Genomic DNA, 22,808 nt, shown 5'->3' with positions numbered 1-22,808 from the left:
CGACTCAAAGTCGTTCTTCCCCTATGATATTACCTTCGTGTTCAATTGCTATTTTGGACAGTCCACCCACCCAAATGGTCTAAAACGCCCGATATTTATACGATTGATATCCATTATACGAATTCTGACGTTACTGCAGTAAGTCGACTATCCCCTGTACGTATATATATATACATAATATATAATATACGCCTATATGGTCATAATATATACTAGGCCTGTAAATGTGTATAATATAAATTATTGTTGTACTGCACAGCAAATATCTCTCCTTGTTGTTGATCTATATTCGCATATTGGTGCTATGGATTAAAGTTTTAACTGCATGCCGATATATTATAATATTATGTGTTTAAATCATAATGCACAGTACACCTATTCATAATATATATATATATATATATATATATGTATATTATTTGTAGGTATAGTGTTCATAAAACCGTAACGGTGCACCACTCTTTATTAAAACGTGCAGAGTGTAGTATAGTATAGAAAACTTAAACATTAAAAGTTAACAAGTAGGTATAACAGCAAGACAATTATTATATAATATATAATATAAATAATATCGATCTATGTGGAAATTGTAAAATAATAAATAAAACTATTTGTTCTGGGTGCATAATAATATGTACGTATTGGTACAGCTAAGCCATATTATTGACTATAACTATATATTGTTTAAACTTTAAAACAAACAATATCAGTGTAAAAATAGAGGGTGACAACGATGGGCAAAAATGTATAGGCCCACGAATAAGGGGACCTATCAGGCCTATATTATATTATTGATAGTATTATAGTAATAATAATAAAGAATAGTACTGAAAACAGCAATTTCATTTCAATAGAATAACGTTCGCTTTAATCTAATATGTATAGGTAATTATATGAATACATAGAATATGAAGGAGCAAACTAAAGCAAAACATAGATTTAAATTATTATTTTTTATTCAATATTTTTATTAAATCCACTACTGTCTAGTAAAACTGGTATACCATGTTTATTTTTTAAGAATAATTACTATTTAGGTCATGAAATAATGCTTATTAGATTATATTTTTATTCTATATACTTATAATTTTAAATTAACTTAACATAACTATAATTATTATTGTTTATGATAAAAATACAACGGCCAACGGTGTGTATTGTGTTATATTTTATGTTGCAATTAATTATTACATTTAATGTTTTAGTGTTTTGGTATATTAAAATGCCGTGTAAGAATCCATGGCCAAAGTGGGAGCATTTTGTTTTGCAAGGTCATCTTCCGTTGCAGTTGGGTGGTCATACTGGACTGGTGCGAATGGTTTGACGCATAATTACATATGAGTCCTAACGTGAAGAATTTGGAACAATGTAGAACAATACTATGATGGGTATGATTGTGATCTCAGGTCATCGTATTACTTTCAGTTGGCTTATTATTTGAGCTTTTTAGATATTCTATTTCTATGTGAGCGAGGTGGCAGTTGTGTTCAAGTCTTCCTTTGGTGCAAGGAACAATCTTCCAAGTTGGAGTATGCTATAGGCATAATATTTTGTTATTGATATTTAATACATTATAATAATATATAATTGCAAACGATTAACGAGGCTAAAAACAGAGGTGAATTTTGTTTTTTTCATTTTTTTATTAATACCCAACGTTTTGAGCACTTTAAATTGAGGAGCACGCTACAAATTCGGACTAGGGAGATATCTACACATTCCAAAATGATACAGAATTTAGCGAGTCATACTTTTACAGCAGGGGGTGGTGAAATAAGTGGACATAATTATTGATTTGTTATTAGTTTAGGTATTTTATTAAACGTAAAATCAAATAATTTCATAGACACCATATGACTAAGGCTCGAAAGCTTATAAATAAGTTAAAATCAATGAAATATGGTCATGAGCATTATTTTATGTAAACAAATTTAAGTTTTATGAAAAAAAAAAAATTAAAATTAACCTATTTTTATTTAGGTACATAACAATATAATACATTACGTCGTATTTTATACATATTAATAACTAGGTAATAAGCATAAAAATATTTATAAATTAAGAAATAAGTAATTTTAATTTTAAAATTTTCGTTTTTATCTGTCATCGTATTGAATATATTGTTAGATTAATCTGCTATAATCCTTTGATTTTCCACATTAACTTTCTAGTTAGTACTTTTTAGAGATAAAAATTGTAAAATTCACAGTACTTTTTTAAATTGTCGGTAAGAACCATAAAATAATTAAGGAAAAACAGGAATTCACACGCAAGTTTTCAACTTGATGGATGTTTTTTTTTTGTGTGTAAGTCAAAATCGAACAATAATTGTTGTTATTTTAATTTTAAAATATTAATAGCCAGGTATAATTTTTTGACAAACATTTAAATTTCAAATTTTAACGAAATTCGTCAAAATCACAAAAATGTGCAAACAGTTTTGTATTTAAAAATGTGTTGACTATAAAGTTATTGTAGCTAAAACTAGATACATTTTATACAAAGTTTCTCACATTAGTCCACATACCAACTGTAACTAAACATAATTATATAAACATAATTTTTTTTATAGATATTATAAATGAAAACATGGACAAAATTAAAAATTTATAATGACGATTTCAGTGATTTTGTTATAATTTAAAAATATTATATTTTTTGTATCCAATTGTTAATCATTTTATTTAAACTTAACACATTCACATAATATTATATACTGTATTATACAGAAAAGCGGTAGGTATACCTAAATCAGTGGCGTGGCGTGGAATCATCAGTGGTGTAAGCAGTCACGAAAAACTGTACCCACCTATACTTATAATTTATTTTTACTACCCATAGAAAGCTAGCAATTTTTGTGTGGTTTTTATTTTACAAAAATGATAAAACTACATACTTTAGGATTTAATCGACCACCCCTACCCTAAAATGTATCATAACAATTAATGTTTTTTTTTTTCATTCATTAATTTAAAAAAAATACCTATAGCAGTTTACAACTGAAATTGTAAGCAACGCTTACACTGCTTATATGCAAGCCACGCCACTGACCTAAAGGTTGCTCACCTTTTAAAAAATAAATCGTCGCCTAGCTCTGTAGTGACCAACTTAACCTTAGTCTAATAAAATAAACTTTAATTTCATTAGGTAATTCATTAAATTTATGCAGCTTTATAATTATATCTAATGTATAAATATCTATTGTGTTTACATTACGTACATTTCATATTGTATTTGTAAACTAATTTGTAAAATATATTTCATAAAACTACCTATTTTGGGTATGCCTATAAGATAAATAAATAATATATAAAAATACGAATTACCTAGCTATTGGGTTGAAATCCACAATAATACCTATACTAAATATAAAATAAAGCTACATGTTTGATTCCATACTATAATATTCAAGTATATGCATTGACTACTATCTATATTCATTATTTGTTTAAAAATTTCCAAGACATTAAAATTTACGATACGGTTAGGCATTGCCCATTGCCTTTGAAAGTCATAATATATAATTGTAATACTTTTACTGAAGTATAAAATTTCATGATAATTCAATCATGAATAAATCGATGAATGTTTAATGACATTATTTACGTTTTATTGACTATTGGTCTTACATTTATTTATTTGTTTGTTTCTCAAAAACAATGGTAGAGCAGTGTGCCAAAAGTTTAAATTGTGCAAGTTGGCTATTGGCTTTTTAAATAATACATATTATATGTGTGTTTGCTTTTAAATTGTTTAATCGTATAATCTAGTATTGTTTTTAGAGATATGATTGTTTTACTCATTAACGTCACTCAAACAATTACGAGAAAATAACACTACTATACATGAAGCCGTAAACCCCGTATATTCAAAAATATTATAGATCGATGTATTGTCTGTGGAAATACATCGTTTGAAGAACTGAGTTACTTATAGGTAATTGACTACACATAATGTTTTTTAAATTTATTTTAAAATGTATAGCATGTTATTTACAGTTTAAATTGATTATTTATTTTTTCGGGGAACTTGGAAATTTAAAAATCACCATCAACATATTGTTAAAAATAACCAATTCTAAATCGTGTAGTTTGTAGTTAAGTGATTAGTAGTTCACTAGTTTAGTACCTACGTTTAAAGCACAGATTGTCATTTAACGTAGAACGAGCGCACTCTGTGTAATATTGTGTCTGAAACGGATACGCGTGTTTAAAACGTTCAGACCACTAGATCGCGGGTTCAGTACATGCAGATTCTGCTGTCGAAGACTGCCGTGGGATCGACCAAAACGAGATTTAATTAAAATAATAAAATTGTCATTATAATAATAACGATGATACACATCAATAATAATACGCTTTTTTTTGACTCCCTCTTCATGTGTACTGCCCCAAAAGATGATGACAGATACACACACACACACACACACACACACACACACACACACACACACACACACACACACACACACACACACACACACACACACACACACACACACACACACACACACACACACACACACACACACACACACACACACACACACACACACACACACACACACACACACACACACACACACACACACACACACACACACACACACACACACACACACACACACACACACACACACACACACACACACACACACACACACACACACACACACACACACACACACACACACACACACACACACACACACAAATTCATCATAGTAAATTCAATACATATTTCATTGTATATTCATACATTCATTGCTATGCTCAGAATCTAAAATGTAATTGTAAATCTTTCGTTAGGCACTCTAGTGTTTCAAAAAACAGGTAGTTTGCACTTTTAGATTACTCCGAACAGTTGTTGTACGTATGCTACCTAATTATATTATATTATAAACAAAAATAATGATTGCCAAACAATGTTATTCTAAAGCTTAGATGATCACATAAAAAATATTAGAAACTCTTGAGCAGCAGTCTCCATTCCACTGCCCTATAACAAATATAATGTGGCCCGCACTAAAATTTAATTTTTCATTCTAAAATCCGAAATCCAAAGTTCAAGAAAAACATTTGTGTCATTCATGAACTTTTCCTATAATACCCTTTCCCAACAAAAAAATCTTGTCTCATTTTATTTTATTTTATTTTTTTATTTTTATTTCATTTTTTTCTCACTAATTTAGAGAACAGTTGTTCATTTTTTATAATTACATTTTTATACTGTTAATATTATTATCAATAAAAATGTAAGCATGGAGAACTATTATTGAATAGTTTTTTCGATCAAGTTAGAGTTATATTTTAAACTTTTAAGAACCAATACTATCTTTATCTATAACGCTTCGGTTAAACAAATCAATATGATGAAATAATGGTAGGTATTGTAATTAATATTTACTATTAATTATCTACTAGTAGGTAAATGATAAAAATTGTAATTAACTATTATTATATCTTATGAACAGTATAAAGTGGGATTATAAATACTACATATAGTAAACCTTAAAGTATGAAAAGAAATACTAAGTACTTAAAACTACTTTAGAAACCACTCAATTATTAAGCATTGATTATTTATTATTATAAATATTAATAATCAGTATATAATTTCATATTATAGACATAATAGGTTTTTGTGTGATTTTTGGACGTACATTTTTGGATATCATAATTCCAAATTTATGTATAACAAAGATGAGTAATAATGAGTAATATTGAAAAATGTACTACCTTTATCCCGGAGGTAGGTATTAATTTTTTAAGTAAGGTAATTCTAAATTTCTATTCAACATTTTTCCATTGAAACATTATTAATTGAAAAATAAATTAACTAACAACATAATTCTTAAAATTAGAAAAAAATATATGCTAACTAATTATAGATCATCAGTTCATCACTTCAACTATATTAGTAACACTACTAATACTCGTAACCTTAGACATATAAACATAAATTTTAAATTTAATATTTAAAGGTTCCTATCTTTCAAATACTACTCCTGAAACGTCATTAATATTTCTTCAAAATAATAATAGAAAAGTTTTTTTTTATTTTTTTTATTTTTATACTAAATTCACAAATATTAATAATTATTCACGTGCTAGGTACGTTGAGTATAATTAAGACATTTTTCTGAACAATATAAAATAAATGATATCATACTAAAAGCGAAACATTTAGCAATTTAAAATCACAGTAAATCACCACCAGAGAATATGTTAAAGAGGATAAATTTGGGATGAAGCCAATGCAGTCGTTTAGGGACACGTTGTGCATATAGTTGCCAGCGATTTCGTTAAATTATTATTATTTGGAATAAGTTTAAAGCCCGTAGAAGGTTAGAGTAATATTTTCGCTAGGTACCTGCCTTATTCCTGCAAATCAGTGCGATCAATATTTAATCTATTATACTGCGCACAGAAAATATAGCTATTTCGTGTACGATGATATATTATTATCAACACTGTAATGTATAAAGGCTGAGTCCAGTGGTATACACACTAAAATCGTTAGTAGTTTTAACCTCAAATGTAGTTAATGTCCAATACATTTGAGCGTTGATTTTGATTTGGGACTCAATAAATGTTTATCTAACAACTGTTCAAAATAATCAAAATGACTAAAAATAGATTTTTATGACAAATATATCATAACGTGAGAATCAGGTGAGATTAACTTTCATAATGTTGCAAATTGAGTTCTTAAATTCATTTCAAATTGAATTTACGTTGTAGTTCAAATATCCGCAAGAAATTAGTTAAAAAATGAGATTTTGTAGTGGTTAAAATATACGAAACAATTGTAGATTATTAAAAGTAAAAATAATTCGCTCTTATGATGGATTCGAACTGGAATACTGAAGATCATACACTTTACTACCCTAACACTTTTACCTTACCTACTAAACCTTATACATATACAGATTACATTTATCTGTCAATAAAATATAGCAATTAGGTAAAAAAAATTGTCAGTTATAATAATTAGTCAAATTGATTCAGTCTTCCTTGTATAATATGTCATCGTCATAATATTATGGTTAAAACAATTTTAAAAAGTTTTATCATGTTTACTCTATAATTTACAACTTTCTCATATCACATTATCATAGTTCATTATTATTACATCAATAAGAAATATAAAATAAATAACATAGAGCTAGTGCGTTTATACGATATTATCTGAGCTTGGGTGAGAAAATTAATGTGATACTAAAAACATCATTAATTTCGTTAACGGTGACAAACAATAAAACTGATCTCATGACCTGCAGGAAATAGTTCAGATTTGTATGGGTATTTTTCAATAAAACGCACAATTCACAGCATATTATTATTATTATTTATTACTATCCAGAATGGATTAAAATTAAACATCTACAGATATTTTTTGACATAGTTATATACACAATGTTATTATTATATAATTATAAACAATGCAACTAGATATATATATCACTATATATTTATATTACACTTAACATTTTGTAAAGTATACAGATATTGTTTCATGGATACTAGAATTTGTGCTAACCCACAATATCTATCTCCGTTTTTTTTTTTTTACATTTTCAAAACAGCTTAGTTGAAGAAGCAAATATTTTTTTCTTCGAACCAATTTCAATGATTTAGTTACATGATATAAAACCAATTTGGTGATACATCAAAACATCCTATTTCCATTTAAATTTTTTTCTTATGAACCACTATTTTTATTCGGAATGACTAGAAAAATTGTTTAAGGGACGGAGCATTAACGAAGTGATAAAAAGCACTTACTCACCCTTACGAAGCACTAATGTACGTTCAAGGGACAGGGACCAGAATTTAAAATGGTATTATTGTCATCTGAAAAGATCACGTCACCAATAAATTTATTTAAATGTGGTTTAATTGTCATCTTGGTGGTCTTATTAGTTATTGTCACCTGTGGTCAAGGTTGGGATAATTAATTAAAATGAATAACTGTGACAAGTTAGGTTACCTAATTCAATTAAATTGCCTTCAGTTAAAAGTTATGAGTTAAAAAAAATAATTAATTCAATAAGTTAAAAAATATGAAGAAAATAAAATAAACTTAATTAATTAAAAAAAAAAGATAAGGCAAGTTTAATTTTTTTCAAGCTACAATATTTTTTAGGTCATAAAGTGTCTTAGTATTTTGGTTTACACGTACATTTACCAAAACGTTTAACATTGTTCAAACATCAGATTACAGTAGATATTCAATCAACCGTCCCTCTCTATTATCCACCATTTTCGAGCAAAAACTTTTCTTTTACTTTCGTAAAATTCATTACATTCGGTGGCATAAAATCTTGATGGGAAAGGTGGGCAATTTTTTTAAACTTGTCCAATAGTTTAAATTTGAAATCGAACAAATTTTTCGATTGAAATCGGGTACTCTGGTCCTCGTATGAATAGAGCTCAGATTTCAATGCATTTGCATCTTTTTTTCGAATGTCTTACATGATGCTTTTCAAGCTATAAATTAAAATTTTTAAGAACTAAGTAAAAAAAAAAATTGAAATAATAGATTTTGGGCAGCCACAGAGCATTTAATGATATCAATCAGTATTTTTCTGCTGTAAAGAGATTTCCGTCTAACAGGGTGTCCGTTATAAGGAGTATTTATTAAACAAAATATCTTATATCAGAATGTAATACTAAATTATTTTATTTTTATGTCACTACTATAATAATTTATAATTTATAGTATGTTAAAAATGCATTAAATAAAGTAATTAATAAAAAAATATAATAATAATAATAGTTTTGATAATAGTGGTCTTGATAATTGACTTATAGACGTGTTGTTAACTAATTACATCTAATTTAATTATAAGTACCAACAAATTTGATTTTAATTTCTTATAAATTATTATATCATTATAAAAACGCGTACCTACTAAAGGTACATAATTATTTTCATTTATTATTTATGTTTTTAATTAATTGTTGATTACCTTCAATTCTTTAAATTATAGATGTAAAGCGATTGCTTATAATTATTATCAATAACTTTTTCATTTTTTTTTTTTTTTTTTTTTTTAATGAACGGTTATCAAAATCCATTGCTGCAGAAATTGTAGTTTCAAAAAATTAAAATATATAATATTTACTGTCTACAAGAATGGAATGTCACAGAATGATGAATTTTACCGGAAAAGTAGAAATACACCTGATGTAATTTTAAAGTTCTAATTTCTATACATTTTACAGAAAAGGAACTCTCTGAAAGACGCAAGTGCACACTATGCCGTGTACTTGACACTTTACAATTTCCATTGTATTATAATAAACCTATTTTCACAGTTATTTTACAGTGATTTATGTATACATTTTTTTTTTCATACTGGCATCAGTCGTCACCCTTTTGGGACAGTTAAAATACTTCGATTTTCTACTTCAGAACCTTGAAGTGGTAGGAAAGTTTATCTAGGTAGTTTTTTGTTTGACTTAAGTAAAAATCGCCAATACTTTGGCCACTAGATTAGACGAAATAACCGTAATTTAACAAACAATAATGTATTCAACAAAATATGTATGTATACACGACGTAGGAACGAGCCTACACAGATGTGCTGTAAAAAAAAAAAAAAAAATTTCTTTTATAATCGACGAGCGATAACGTATTATAAGCGCACACTGATAACACAATAATTGAATAATTATAATAATATAATATTTGACAACCGTAACTCGTGAGTATTATTATAGTTTAACAGTCGTGTGCGTTATCTCGTCGTTGTAGTTATCGGTTCAATAATTCGTATTTCATTCCTACGTTAGGTAGGAATGTTATAGAATAATTCATAATATTTAATGATTAAAATTCCTCGTGGCTTTTAAACGTCGTTCTGATAACAGTTATCCAATAATCCAATAGCTCGTGGACATTGCGTCATGCCTCATGCACTAATGTCCGTCATCGGCGTTCGTTACAATAGGCGAAACCTTCACCGATTGTTCAAGGTACTTCCATCGTAACCGTTATCATCAAAAACCCGTTTAGGCCACTCTATCACTCGACACTCCGTGTGGCAGTGTCCGATTGTCGTTGATCGCGAACGCAGTGACTATAGCCAGCTGGTGAGGTAACTATAATAATATACATTATAATATAGTATTTATATTTTAATAATCACAAGTTCAAAAAGTAAGACATTGTCTTATAAAAATAATCTAATTGGTTCAGATTTAAATGAAATATCAGTTACAATACTTGAGAAAAAACATTTTGTTCCATTTCTAAATAAGATTTGATTTCAAAAACGTTAAAAAATATATCAATGCATTAACCGATTTCAATAAAATTAAAAAAAAACTTCTTAGAAAAACCCGAGAACTCGTTAACATAAGTCTACAACGATTAGGGTCTTCCACCCACACCCCTTTTGATTTTTGATTTATGTCAATAATATTAATTTAAATAAAAAATATTTTAAATTGCTATAAAAACAGTTTATGAGAAACAGAGTATTCTAAAAATTATATAGACCTATATTGAATAAATTAAAACAACATTTTTGAAATTTCAAATGTCTAAAGGTATCCAAGTATCTAGTTCACACGAGGACGAAATTTTTTGAACATTTTACCATGTACATATAGAAAATTCATAGATTATTTGTGGTTAAAAATGCATAAAACATTAATTTTTTTAGCTTAGATTATGTGACAATTTAACACAAAAGTAAATTATAGTTAAAAAAAAAATCTCATTTATAAGTACAAATTTTGTACAGACATTTGTAGATCAAATTTAACGAAATTGGATATCAAAAAAAATAACTTTTTGAAGTATTTTGTTGTAATTTAAAAAATATTTATCTTAGATACCCTAAACTTATCACCAGAGCTGTAGCTTTATTTTATTTTTGTTCTACACTATGCGCAATTTATGAAATACAGTTCAGATTAATTTTAAGCTATTGGTGTAACGATATTCCACGAATTGATTCACATTATTCTTTGATAGGTAGTCAATATTAACTTATATGTTAATATCTGATACGTACCTACTACCTAGTAATTAGTATAGTATTAGATTTATAAAAATTTACCTTATTAATAACTTTTAAACAATTGCTATTTACTGTTATTGTCGAATTATATATAACCAGTTTTGGGAAAAACTCTATTTAATATACCTTAACTATTTGTTAACTTTTTGTGTAGCCGTCGATGATAATATTTTTATACATAACCTAATTTGTATTCAACTTTAACTCATTTATTAAAATTATCTAATCAACCTCTAAACAGTAAACCTACTTCTCCGGTATTTTGTGTCTGTGTACACGATAAGTTTCGAAATAATGCTTCGATTTTCAACTTCAGTAGCTTTACCGGTTGGAAAGTGAACCTAGTTGGTGCATTGGGAGGTCAAATATTGAAATTAAAATTTTGAATTAAAATTCCAGAATTTTGAAATAAAAATTTGAAATGAAGTAGTTTTTAAAAGTACCGGGAAAAATAAAAAAAAAAATAAGGAAAAATGAGAATTTTTACGCAAAGCAATTTTTTAGGAAATCGATTATAGATATTGGTGCAATTCTAAAACAAATTATCGTAGAAACTTGAGATTTACACCATATGTTTGTTTTATCATTTCCTATACTTGATAAAATTTTAAAAAATGTTATGTTATTTATAGACATTTGAAATTTTTCGTTTTTTTATTTTTTTATTCTATAAATTTCGATAAAATGCAATCATTGGGCCATAAAATACAAGATTCTCCATAAGTTTATATAATAGCAGTTGGAAAATATTAAAAATGCATAGGCGGGGGGTTTTTTTCAAATTTTGACAACATTTATTTAATTGAAAATTCATAAATTATTTAGTTGTTAAAAATTTATAAAACGTTTAAATTTCATACCTAAGAATTAAAAATTTAAAACAAGGTTCTACATAAGTAATAGTTAATTTTGCTACAAAAAAAAATCTAAAAACTATACAAACACAGGTTTTTTCATAGTTATTTTAAGTTCAAAGTTGGATGAAATTACATATTAAATAATCAGGAATAATAATTTTAGTTAGGTACATTGTTGTAATTTAAAAATATTATTCGTAGGTACTTAAAATTTCTAGAGTATACCTACTTTATATTCTAATATTAATAGTTAATGTCGTTAACAGTGTGGAGTCCAGATAATAACAAAATTATCTAGATACAGATAAAGATAATTAATGGTTTTTTTTATTTAGATAAAGATAAGTTTATAACATTATTATCTAGATAATAAAATAGATAAATTCATTTTTTTGCACATCAATAATTAAGAATATACCTATATTATAACATTTATAACTTATAAGTGAATTTGATAATCCTATGAAATACTTTTTCATACCTTAAATAAAATATTAATGATATTTAGGCAGTAAACTTTATAAAAATATTTTAACATTAAAAGTAATTAATGTAATAAACTTTATTAAATGATAAATATTGATAATAATTGTTAAAAAAAACCTAGGTAAATGATTGTTTAATAAAATAATATATTAATATTAATTATTGGATCAGCAATATACTATTATTATAATTAATGATATTACTTCTAATAAAATATATAAGTAAACTCGTATTTATGATCGATAAGAATGCGTTGTCACTTATCTCGTTGACAATAAAACCTATATTTAGAGATTTCGTTGGAAAATTTTCATTTATTTCTAATATATTGTTTTTTTCTTCGAATTAGATTCATGAGTATTATTATAGAATGCTCTTCAGCATTATAGTTTTATTAATTTAATTAATTTAATATTTAATAACAATTTAAAATATTGTTTGTCTGATCAAATATTTATCGATAGATAAATTTATCTAGATACGTTTATATTTTATCTCAGATTAGCAATATAAAACTTAAACAATATTTATCTAGATAAGATAAATATACTAGAAATTATTATCTAGATAAATTTATCTAGATAGTCTCAACACTGGTCGTTAATGTTTTATAAATACTTTATAATAAATTGTTTATACCTACTATGAATGAGTTAGTCAGGTACATAATGAATCTGATTTGATTAATTTGGAATTTATTTTGTAGGTTAGGCTTTTGTATTTTACATTTTTTTTTTTTTTGAAATTCTTTGATTTCAAGCACAACAACAATCGGTCTTTGTTATCAATAGCGTTATCATACAGTTCACTAACAAGTCATTCGCTCGTAATGTGTTCGTAAAGCCGTGTATACACACTTGTAACATTTACTCTGTTACGTTGTAACGCCGTAACACCGTTCCACCAGTTATCGGTAAATTGAGTCGCATCAAAGGATGTTACGAGTTAATGTTACAAGTGTGTACGCGGCTTAAGAAAAACGTCCGTCAAAATGAATATTTCCGTTTAAATATAAATATAAAATAGTTTCGAGTAAAATCAAAAATCTATTAGTTAAAAAATTAAAAATATACTTTATTCCTGCCTTCGGGTCTCGTTCACAAAACATTGCGGTAGAAAACAGAAACAATAACAATATAGGTAATTAATATAGTATAACATATTATCCTAAACTGACAAACCGCTCCACTTAGAATCGTTCTTCGTATACAATGATATTATATCATTGAATTAAAATTTAATACCATCCATAACAGTAAACTACTTGTAAACTATACTGTACAGCAGAGGGACATCCATTTACCCGCTTTTTTAAATTTATTTGTAAATAAAGAACGTCCTTACCGCGGCAATGTGGCCCGTGGTAAGGATTCCCACTTGCCTCCTCACCATAATATATGTTAAGCTAGCTGTATATGGTATAAACACCATAAACAGGATTTTAACTTAAATTATTATTTTTAAATTAACTGTTAAGATCTTAGTTATCAACTGATAACAGATCAGTTTGTACAACAGATTCTTCCTAGTTAAATTATTAAGATAATATGAGAATTACGAACTATAGTTAAGTGAAAAAGCTTAAAAAGAACTTTTAACTGGTTAATAACTCTTTTGACGTAGGTATTTGTGTCTCGTATTGCTTATTAAAATGAGAGCCTTGGTTATCTGAAATGCGATAGCGATGGTTGTACGTATAGGTACAACCTAACTTAACCTGTATGAGGAATGAATTAAAAATACTAAAACAGAAATAACTTTTTATAAGAACTAATTTATTTCGAAATTTCATCAAATATGTCTACATTTTTCACTAATTTTTTTAAAATTTGGAAAAGCCCATTGAGTGAAATTCAATTGATACAACTAAAGTAATGAATCTTAAAACAGATATTTTTATTAATGTTACGTACGTCCGAACTGACGATTTTGAGTCTTAGAAGCGGCGTTCACTGTATATTATGAATATATTATTATTATATAATATCTTATATAACGATGTAACGCACGCAGTTAAGTATTTCTCTTATAACAACAACATTTTTTTCACACAGTTTTCTGTGATTCGTCGACATGCAGGATTTCACTTTTCTCAATGCGAAAATGTACCTCTTGGATGGAAGTTTCGTCAGTGGAATTTTGCCGTATGTGGAGTATGACAGCGTTATGAAACATCCGCTTTGGGGTTCGAATTTGCTTTTTAATGATGAAGAAGCTGTTGTGAAAGGCCACAGAGATTATATTAAAGGTATGTTATTATACAAAATTCACACGATTATAAACTGCAATCTACTTTTGTGTTACAGCCGGAGCGGAGTTTCTGACCACCAACACATACCAAGCGAGTATTGAAGGCTTTCAAAAACACTTGGATTTAAACTATGAACAAAGCTTCGAATTAATTAAAAAATCTGTCACGATTTGTCGACGAGCAATAATAGAAGAGAGTTCAGGTGAATATTAACATTTTGTGCTGATTGATGATGTGATGAATAAAATCGTGATATTGTCATAAATTTTGATGCGACCCGGACTATTTTAATCCAGGCTCCATTTTAGAACAATTTCTAAGGCCCCCTTAAAAATTCCAAATGGACTATTATGTTAGGTTTTATTATATAGTTAGATGACTTTCCAAATACAAATACTAATACATATGATTATTGGGATCACTCGACGTTATTCATTAAGGCTTACTGTTGCTAAAATATTTTTCTAAATTAAATTTCTATAATACAATTTTATTTTGTTACAATACTTTGCAATTTTATTGTATATAAACATTAAACATACTAAATGTTCTGTTATTTTAAGATAATAATTGTAATTTATTATTGTGACGTTGCTGGAGTACGGAGATCAATTCTAAAAATATCCAAATTGCTTCGTGGAAAGTCGTTATACAAGTATCGACGTGGCATAGCAAAGTAGGGCCGTGACCGAACTTACTACTTACTTAGTTATTACCCACGTTATGAATGTTTAATATTTTATTTATTACCTATTCTTTTTTTAGTGTTCATTGTTTAGTATTTACAGCTAATATTGGTTGTCAGAGTAATTTATTTAAATGCTTACAGCTATAATATATATAACGACGATATCATGATTTTGAACGATTTTGGATTGCCAAATTTGGAAAAATGTCAGTCACAATTTTTTGTTATCATAACGTATCATGATGATCTAAGAACCCTGGCATTAATTCTTCCCTGATCCTGAAAACTTTAGAACGGCTCTGTTAAATTGTACTTAGATAAGTTAATTTACAGAACGGATAGTTCGAATAATGGGATCTGTTGGTCCGTATGGCGCTTCACTGTGTGATGGTTCAGAGTACAATGGAAATTATATTGATAAGATTAATTCTAAAGATTTATACAACTGGCATAAGCCTCGAATCCAAGCACTGGTGGAGGCTGGTGTCGATGTATTACTTTTTGAAACGATTCCTTCGATGGTCGAGGCTGAAATTTTACTAAGCATACTGGCCGAGTATTCAAATCAAAAAGCATGTTTATCGTTCTCGTGTAAGGTAATTTTTTTTTTTTGATCTTCTTCCTTGTGTAATTGGTAACTTATTCAAAATCACAGCTATATTGTATCAAGTATTGACTTGATTCAGAAACCAGTATCACTTAAAAAAGTTTTTTTGTTACATTAAAATTATTTATAAATTATTTTACACTGATATTTGTAATATTTGTTTGTAGGATAGCAAACATTTAAGTCACGGAGAGACATTTGCAAGTGCTGTAGAAAAGTTCTGGTCAAATGATTCTCAAAAACAATTGATCGCTATCGGCATGAACTGTTTGGACCCAAAACTTATAACACCGCTTTTGACGTCCGTAAAAACTGAGAATGTCGTTTTTATTACTTATCCAAATGGAGGTGGAGTATGGGATGCGGTTAAAAAATGGTGTGTGTAATTACTAACTATCTTATTCTTCATTTATTTTATTTATTTATTTGATAAATTATGATAAATATTTATATAGCTGGGATAACACTCAAATGTACCAAGTTTCAATCGACGATTTGAACTTGTGGAGTAAAAAGGGTTTGAAAATAATTGGAGGTTGTTGTAACACCGATACAACTGAAATATTACGTATTAGAAATTTGATTGACAACTACTTATTTTCATTTCAATGAATATAGATTTAAATCATAGGTATACTCATAACGATTCATTACTACAATTATTTCTTAAAATATTTAAAGTGCTTTTAGAGGGGTTTCAAGTATGAGCTCAAGTGTTTTAATTTTAGGTGTATGCATGATGTTATAAGGTTACATATATATTTATTTATTAATGATCTATATCCATCTGTTAAACCAGTACATACTATTTTTCGCTAATAAAGCATTATTTAATTGTTTATTTTAAACTACAGAATAAATTCTCATTGGACAAAATATAAATATTTAAATACTCACAGTATTATTTATCCATTAATTAATTTACTTAACGAATTTAAGGGCGAGGCCTTTGTTTACATAGTGACAATACATTAATAACAATAATTTTAGATAATAAGATAAAATAGAAAATATTAAATAAATATTAAAAGTTTAAAATAAAAGTACAATATGCACAACGTAATAATTGTTACATTTCATGATTAGACATAAAAAAGGAGGGATCCTCATTGGAATGAGACCTTAACCATCTAATAGGCTCATTCCTTATGTAGTTGGTAGTTGAATGTGAAATTAAGAAGCGAACTGTTGTTAGGGATTTTAAAACAAAACAAAGAGACAATCCACTTTAAGTGACAAATTACTAGCAAACCTAAAAAGTTATCGCTGTACCCTTTTGGGCTGCATCGAGTCACTTGCATGCATCATGAGGAACATATACAGTTATGCCATACTCAAGTGTTGGACGCACTAGTGCATGAGCTGTAATAGATATTCTAGAATGGAAGCCCTTGGACAATCTCATTATGAACTCAACTATATATTATAGACAGATAATGAAATACATGTAATGTTATGTTTCACCATTATTTGCAGTAAGTACATTTATTTTGTAAAAAATGTATACTATAATTTATCACTAAGTATGTAATATAATAATACATATTTATTTGATCCCAAAAAAATTCAAATATACTATATAATATATTCTAATAGTTTATTTGATAATTAGTTTCTATTACATAATATAATTAATCTATATAATTAAACACATTTGAATCGTGTAAGTTCTGATTAACTCAATACATTATTATTAACGCTAAAAAATAATATAATATATATCTATAATATCTAATATTACAAGTGCGTTAGATACTTAAATATAATAGAATATATGGTTCCCTATTAAAATAATTTGAATTCCAGTATTAGAACATTCGTTTTACGATTCCATTTACACATGACTTATGGACATGTACAAAACGAAGTTCTAAAATATGGAGCTATTAATAGTGCTTAATTGTAGACATATCACGATCTTAATCCCTTTATAATTTTTTTTTTTTTTGCATTAAAATATTAAATGTAATAGTTTATGCGAATAATAATGTAATAGAATTTAATAATTTAATAATAGAATTATCATGTATATAACATTCCAGACAACGTTTTTTTTTTTTTTTTACATTTTAAACAAAAAAATAACGCTATTTATAATCTATTTATAATCTATTAATAATCAATTCATAAAATTAACAGGTACCTTTACGAAATTACAATATACAAATTGAAAAGTATTAGTTTCGCTTATCTACCTTAATATTACAATATCTACTAAAATCGAAACATATTGCCCATTAGTTCCCTTGTATATGAGTTACAGATCCCTAATAGCTATATAATAACCTGTATTCAAATTATGCTAATGATAACCCAAAGCTCATTACTTTATTCTTATCACAGAACTGAGAATAATAAGAAATAACTAAATTAAATACATAATAAAATTATTATGTATAATATTGGTCATAATAAAGGCCTGTACGGCTACCTATTTTAAAATTGACTATTCTTCCCTACATATTAAGATATAATAAATTATTAGCTAAGTAGGTACTAGATATATTTTACTTATGTGTGTTTAACATATCTTATTTGTAAATAGTGCTGTCTAAAATTGTGACGAGTAACCTTGTATGTTATTAATTAAAAGACAATTTTTATTTGTATTGTCATTTGAACATTTTTCTTCTTACTTATAGGCACGTCGTGTATTAGGTACTATTAGTATACCTATACATTTTTTCATCAAACCGTTAAAATAATTATAAATAGCGCACAAAATATGATTATAGAAACCCATACGTTTTTGATAACACGAGAACATTCAACCATGTTTTCGGCGGTCGACAGCTTTAAACATCTTAAGTGATTTATTAATAATGCACTAATGACCAACTCGGCGGTGGTTTGAAGAGCTGTACGGCGACCAGCCAGTGTCTTAGGCGAACGCGAATGGTATAAAAAAATAAGTATGACAATCTGAGTGCAATATAAATATATATATATATATAACTTTTTTTGTTGGTACCAATATCGTTATGGCAGGAATTTAACTCTATATTAATAAATACGTGACGGCTACGTTAAATTAGAAATCACAGGTTTAGTTTAGAAATAATACAATTTTTACGAATTTATGCTTATAAACTAGTAAATTATTTTCGTTTGGATCGGAGCTGTACAGTGACGTCCCATACAACGATATTATAATAATTTAACTCTAGAATTATGCATAATAAGGCCAGGGCTTGAAACCATTTTTATTAACAATATATTGGTTACCAATTTTCAACGAGATTGGTTTTTATGACAGATTTTAATTAGGTTTCAAGCTCTGTAAAAACACATTTGTCAAACTATCATAACCGTACTATCACATTATAAAATGTATCAGTTTACTTATCTATAAATAACAAGGATCTATAAATGATACATATTATATCACTTAACCATTGCAAACTGTGGTAGTTATATCTATCCAACTATGTATTATATTACTTTTGTTTCATATTATAAAATATGCAATGGCGTCATTTTTGTTTTTAGGTTGGTCGGGGTAGAGGGTATAGTTCCCGTATTTATTTAAAAGCAGACCAAATTACAGACCGGTTGTTAGTGAGATTGATCCAACTTACCATCGGAATTCATTTTATACGATTATTTTTCATATTTATTGTATTTTTTTTTTTTACATAGGTTATTTGAATAATACTTATAGATGGACATTTAAATATTTACTATTTTTGTTAATATATTCTAATATATTAATATAGTATACATCAATTTCATATAAATCACCCAATTATGTATAATTTTTATTTTCGTTTATAGTAATAGGCCTATATAGTACCTATATTAAATTATACATTTTTTTAATTTTAATCAATAGAAGGAACTATCCCATTATAGTATATAAGAAATATTTAAAAGGATAGAAAAGTGTCGATTAGGATAAAATTTGATTTTTTTTTTAAGGTTATAAATTTTTCCTTTACAATAATATGAAATAATGCAACTGATATTGTGCTGTTATATATAACCAAAATTCTATAATATTCTGTCTTAAGAGGGCGCAACACCTATGTTTGTTGTCTCAGTCTTACAAACTCGTAACATAGCAAATTTACGCTCAGCAGTTTACGTTTTATTCCGTTAACTTAAAAATTAGAGTGAATAGAACTATTATGAAACTTGATGGTAACAACATTATCTGTGTTTTGTCGGAATTATCGTAGGCATAGAATGTGAACTGCTGAGCGTAAATTTGTTATATTATGCGTTTAAAAGACTGAGACAACAAAAATGGGTGTTGCGCCCTCCTAACAGTAAGTTTCTGAAGACATAATTTGGCCATTGCGAATGTGATATGACGTATAATATAGTGTAATACCTTTGAGTAAATATTGTTACATATAAACTCTTAGATAATACGTAATAGTATATAACATATTATACCTCTATTACCGTTATACGAAGATCCGCAATGGTGGCTATCGCATGGCTAAAGAGTATTCTGTGATATATTTCACTTTCCAATTTTGCAGGCAGTGGTTGGTCAGTTGGTTAGAATATAATATGTAAAATTATAAACAAATACAAAATTAGATTTAATTCTTGCTATGTGAGCAATTTTTGTACTGTATATGATTATAATCATTTTTTATAAATATTAATTTTTAGACTTTGTCGCAATTAGATGGGCATATTATAATCATAGACTTATACTCAATTCATGCATTATGGTATAGATATTAAAAAGAGGTAGGGAAGGATAATTAAGTCATTAAGTTTTTTTTTTAACTGCAGAATATTATCAGAAGTTGAGGTGAGTTTTTGTGGCGGAGTTACATACAGTAACCACAATTTCCTCAAATCTCTACTGACTCAGGCCTCACTCCCTTTATGTTTAAATGAATCCTTTATTATCCTTACTAATAACTAATAAGTATAAGTCTACGATTATATTGTATTTACATATAGGCAACTTCGAAATAATAATAAAACCTTCGTTACAGCTGTAATCGTAGTTGTACCAAAACCAAAAAAGGTCATCAGTGGTAGCTCAGAGCAACGTATCCTCCTGCTCGTAAGTGGCGATCGTCTGCTGACTGCCAACGTCGTCGTTGCCACTCATTTCCCGGTCACTGCATTCGGCGGCGGTCGCCACTGAGCCGGGATTGTCAGCTGGCATTATAGTAGAACAGCTTGCTGTAAGACAGTTGTGGTGATGGTTTAAGTGAACTGGCGACGACGACCGTTCGTCGGAGCTGCCCATTGGCATCATCAGCAGGCTGCAGTTCTCCCGGTAGCCCGATGTGCTGGACGTCCGCGACGGCGCACTGTGGCTATCCTCCTCCCATATCATCTCAGGTTTGGACATCGAAACCCGGCCTTCGTCCAATGGTATTGTTCTCGTGCTTAGGCATTCGCATATGCAATTGTTGGGCATCATCTGTACTTTGTCCATGTCATCGTAAGTTTGTTGCTGTTGTGACTTGACACCTTGCGGGATCACCTGTTGATTCATTAAATGACTAAGACAAATACAAACGTATCTGAGTAAATCAACCCAGAAGAAGAGTCTCCCAGATCAATTTTATAATGATATAATCTATATTATATAATATTATATGAATATAATATGGCAGTGTTTGGTATGGGTAGCAATGGATATGGATGAGTCCTCTTGAACCTAGTTTTTTCCTATATTATTATCTCTGTTTTTATTGTTTGTATTATAAATTTATAAATAATGATACAATTGTAAAATAACACTAAAACTTGTTTATGGCTACTAAATAATAATCGAAACAAAAAATAGATAAATTTATACAAATATGTCGTTGAGGAGGAATCTTCTGTATTAACAAACGTAATAAAAAATAACTGAACTTATCCTCCTCTTAGATGTTCTTTATATTATGTACACACCATAGTAATATTATGTAGACCATAGGCAGATACTTAAATTTAAGTGTTTTGTAACTTTATGTAAACGTGAGAAAATCAATTTTTTGTGAAGCATTTTCTTTCACTTCTTCTAATTGTTCCACATGGGTATACACCGAGTGTATTGAAGGATGATAATATTTGAATGAAGCATTTATCAGTTTCGTTTTCATTTAGTTTTCAGTTGTAATGTTTTGAATATTGTCGCTAAACCTATCATATCTATAAAATACCGAAAAATACACCCTTGACAGATATGCACTCGATTAAACGTCATACTTATGGTTATGAATTATGAATAATGACTCATGATATACTGGAAATATAGATTGACATCAGCAGCGTACCTGATTGACTTTTCAAATGAATTCTGATGTATTAATATCATTTAATTATTTTTGGTTATACGAGTGTTACATACCTAGTAAAATATCTATAAAGATTTATGGTTGAAGGAATGGGTATTTCAGGAACAATGAATACATACAAAGTGTTAATAATGAGTTGTCTTCGTAAAGTGGATATTCACTTTATTATGAGATTTGAAATTCGACGAATAAAGATAAATACCAAAAGTATTGGTAAGAAGTATTAAATTAAAATTAAATAAAAAAGTAAAACTTTTTAATTACCTCCATACGACGGCTTTGACGAAAACGGAAAATTTTTCGACTCTGTGCTCTTGAACGTTGTAAACGTGGTTCGTTGAATTTTGTTGATAATATGTCGATTTGGTCTCCATCCGCATTTTTCAGATCTATATTTGAGTTGAATACATTTTATGAATGATCAATTAATATTTCATTTTAATTATTATAAGTAGGTGCTTTACAATTTTAGACGGTTATAGATAATAGAGGATGATGATGATTTACCGACATGCATTAATCTATTTTCTTTATTTAACAAGCAATATTTATTTTAATTGGTTTATCTAAAAATTTTTACACATGTGTATTTGCCTGTGTGATGTATATGAATATTATATGTAT

The 22,808-nt window shown here is 27.9% G+C and overlaps 2 protein-coding genes across 4 annotated transcripts in view; one reads left to right on the top strand and one right to left on the bottom strand.

Moving 5' to 3' along the window:
* Positions 1-9,867: 9,867 nt before the first annotated feature.
* Positions 9,868-16,765, top strand: LOC107162344 (betaine-homocysteine S-methyltransferase-like). 2 transcript variants are annotated; one of them, XM_015509199.2, is made up of 6 exons: positions 9,868-10,100; positions 14,433-14,626; positions 14,685-14,831; positions 15,651-15,913; positions 16,092-16,300; positions 16,380-16,765. In XM_015509199.2, the coding sequence occupies exons 2-6, from the start codon at positions 14,452-14,454 to the stop codon at positions 16,534-16,536; spliced, it is 951 nt and encodes a 316-aa protein (XP_015364685.2). In that variant the 5' UTR covers positions 9,868-10,100; positions 14,433-14,451; the 3' UTR covers positions 16,537-16,765. The 2 variants fall into 2 exon arrangements, with proteins under 2 accessions (XP_015364685.2, XP_015364684.2); XM_015509198.2 differs by having other exon boundaries at positions 9,937-10,105.
* A 625-nt stretch (positions 16,766-17,390) lies between these two features.
* Positions 17,391-22,808, bottom strand: part of unc80 (unc80, NALCN channel complex subunit) — a 49,072-nt gene continuing 43,654 nt past the window's right edge. For both annotated transcript variants that reach the window (XM_089218067.1, XM_015509202.2), the window contains 2 exons: positions 22,449-22,573; positions 17,391-21,382 (listed from right to left, as the gene is read on the bottom strand). In XM_089218067.1, the coding sequence (XP_089074193.1) occupies positions 20,930-21,382; positions 22,449-22,573 (578 nt within the window). In that variant the 3' untranslated portion in view covers positions 17,391-20,929. The remainder of the gene's footprint in view (positions 21,383-22,448; positions 22,574-22,808) is intronic.

The sequence above is a fragment of the Diuraphis noxia genome, unplaced genomic scaffold (genome assembly GCF_037042655.1).
Source record: "Diuraphis noxia isolate RWA-SAM2 unplaced genomic scaffold, SU_Dnox_SAM2 contig0001, whole genome shotgun sequence".
Taxonomy (NCBI): Eukaryota; Metazoa; Arthropoda; class Insecta; order Hemiptera; family Aphididae; genus Diuraphis; species Diuraphis noxia.
The sequence above is the reverse complement of the archived record's forward strand: the minus strand, read 5'-3'. Positions and strand labels throughout refer to the sequence as shown.

Excerpts from the sequence above, each read along its gene's own strand:
- LOC107162344 (XM_015509199.2), top strand. The coding sequence starts at position 14,452 with ATGCAGGATTTCACTTTTCTCAATGCGAAAATGTACCTCTTGGATGGA. Across the intron at positions 14,627-14,684 it reads CCACAGAGATTATATTAAAG|CCGGAGCGGAGTTTCTGACC; the intron begins GTATGTTATTAT and ends TTTGTGTTACAG. Across the intron at positions 15,914-16,091 it reads GTTTATCGTTCTCGTGTAAG|GATAGCAAACATTTAAGTCA; the intron begins GTAATTTTTTTT and ends ATTTGTTTGTAG.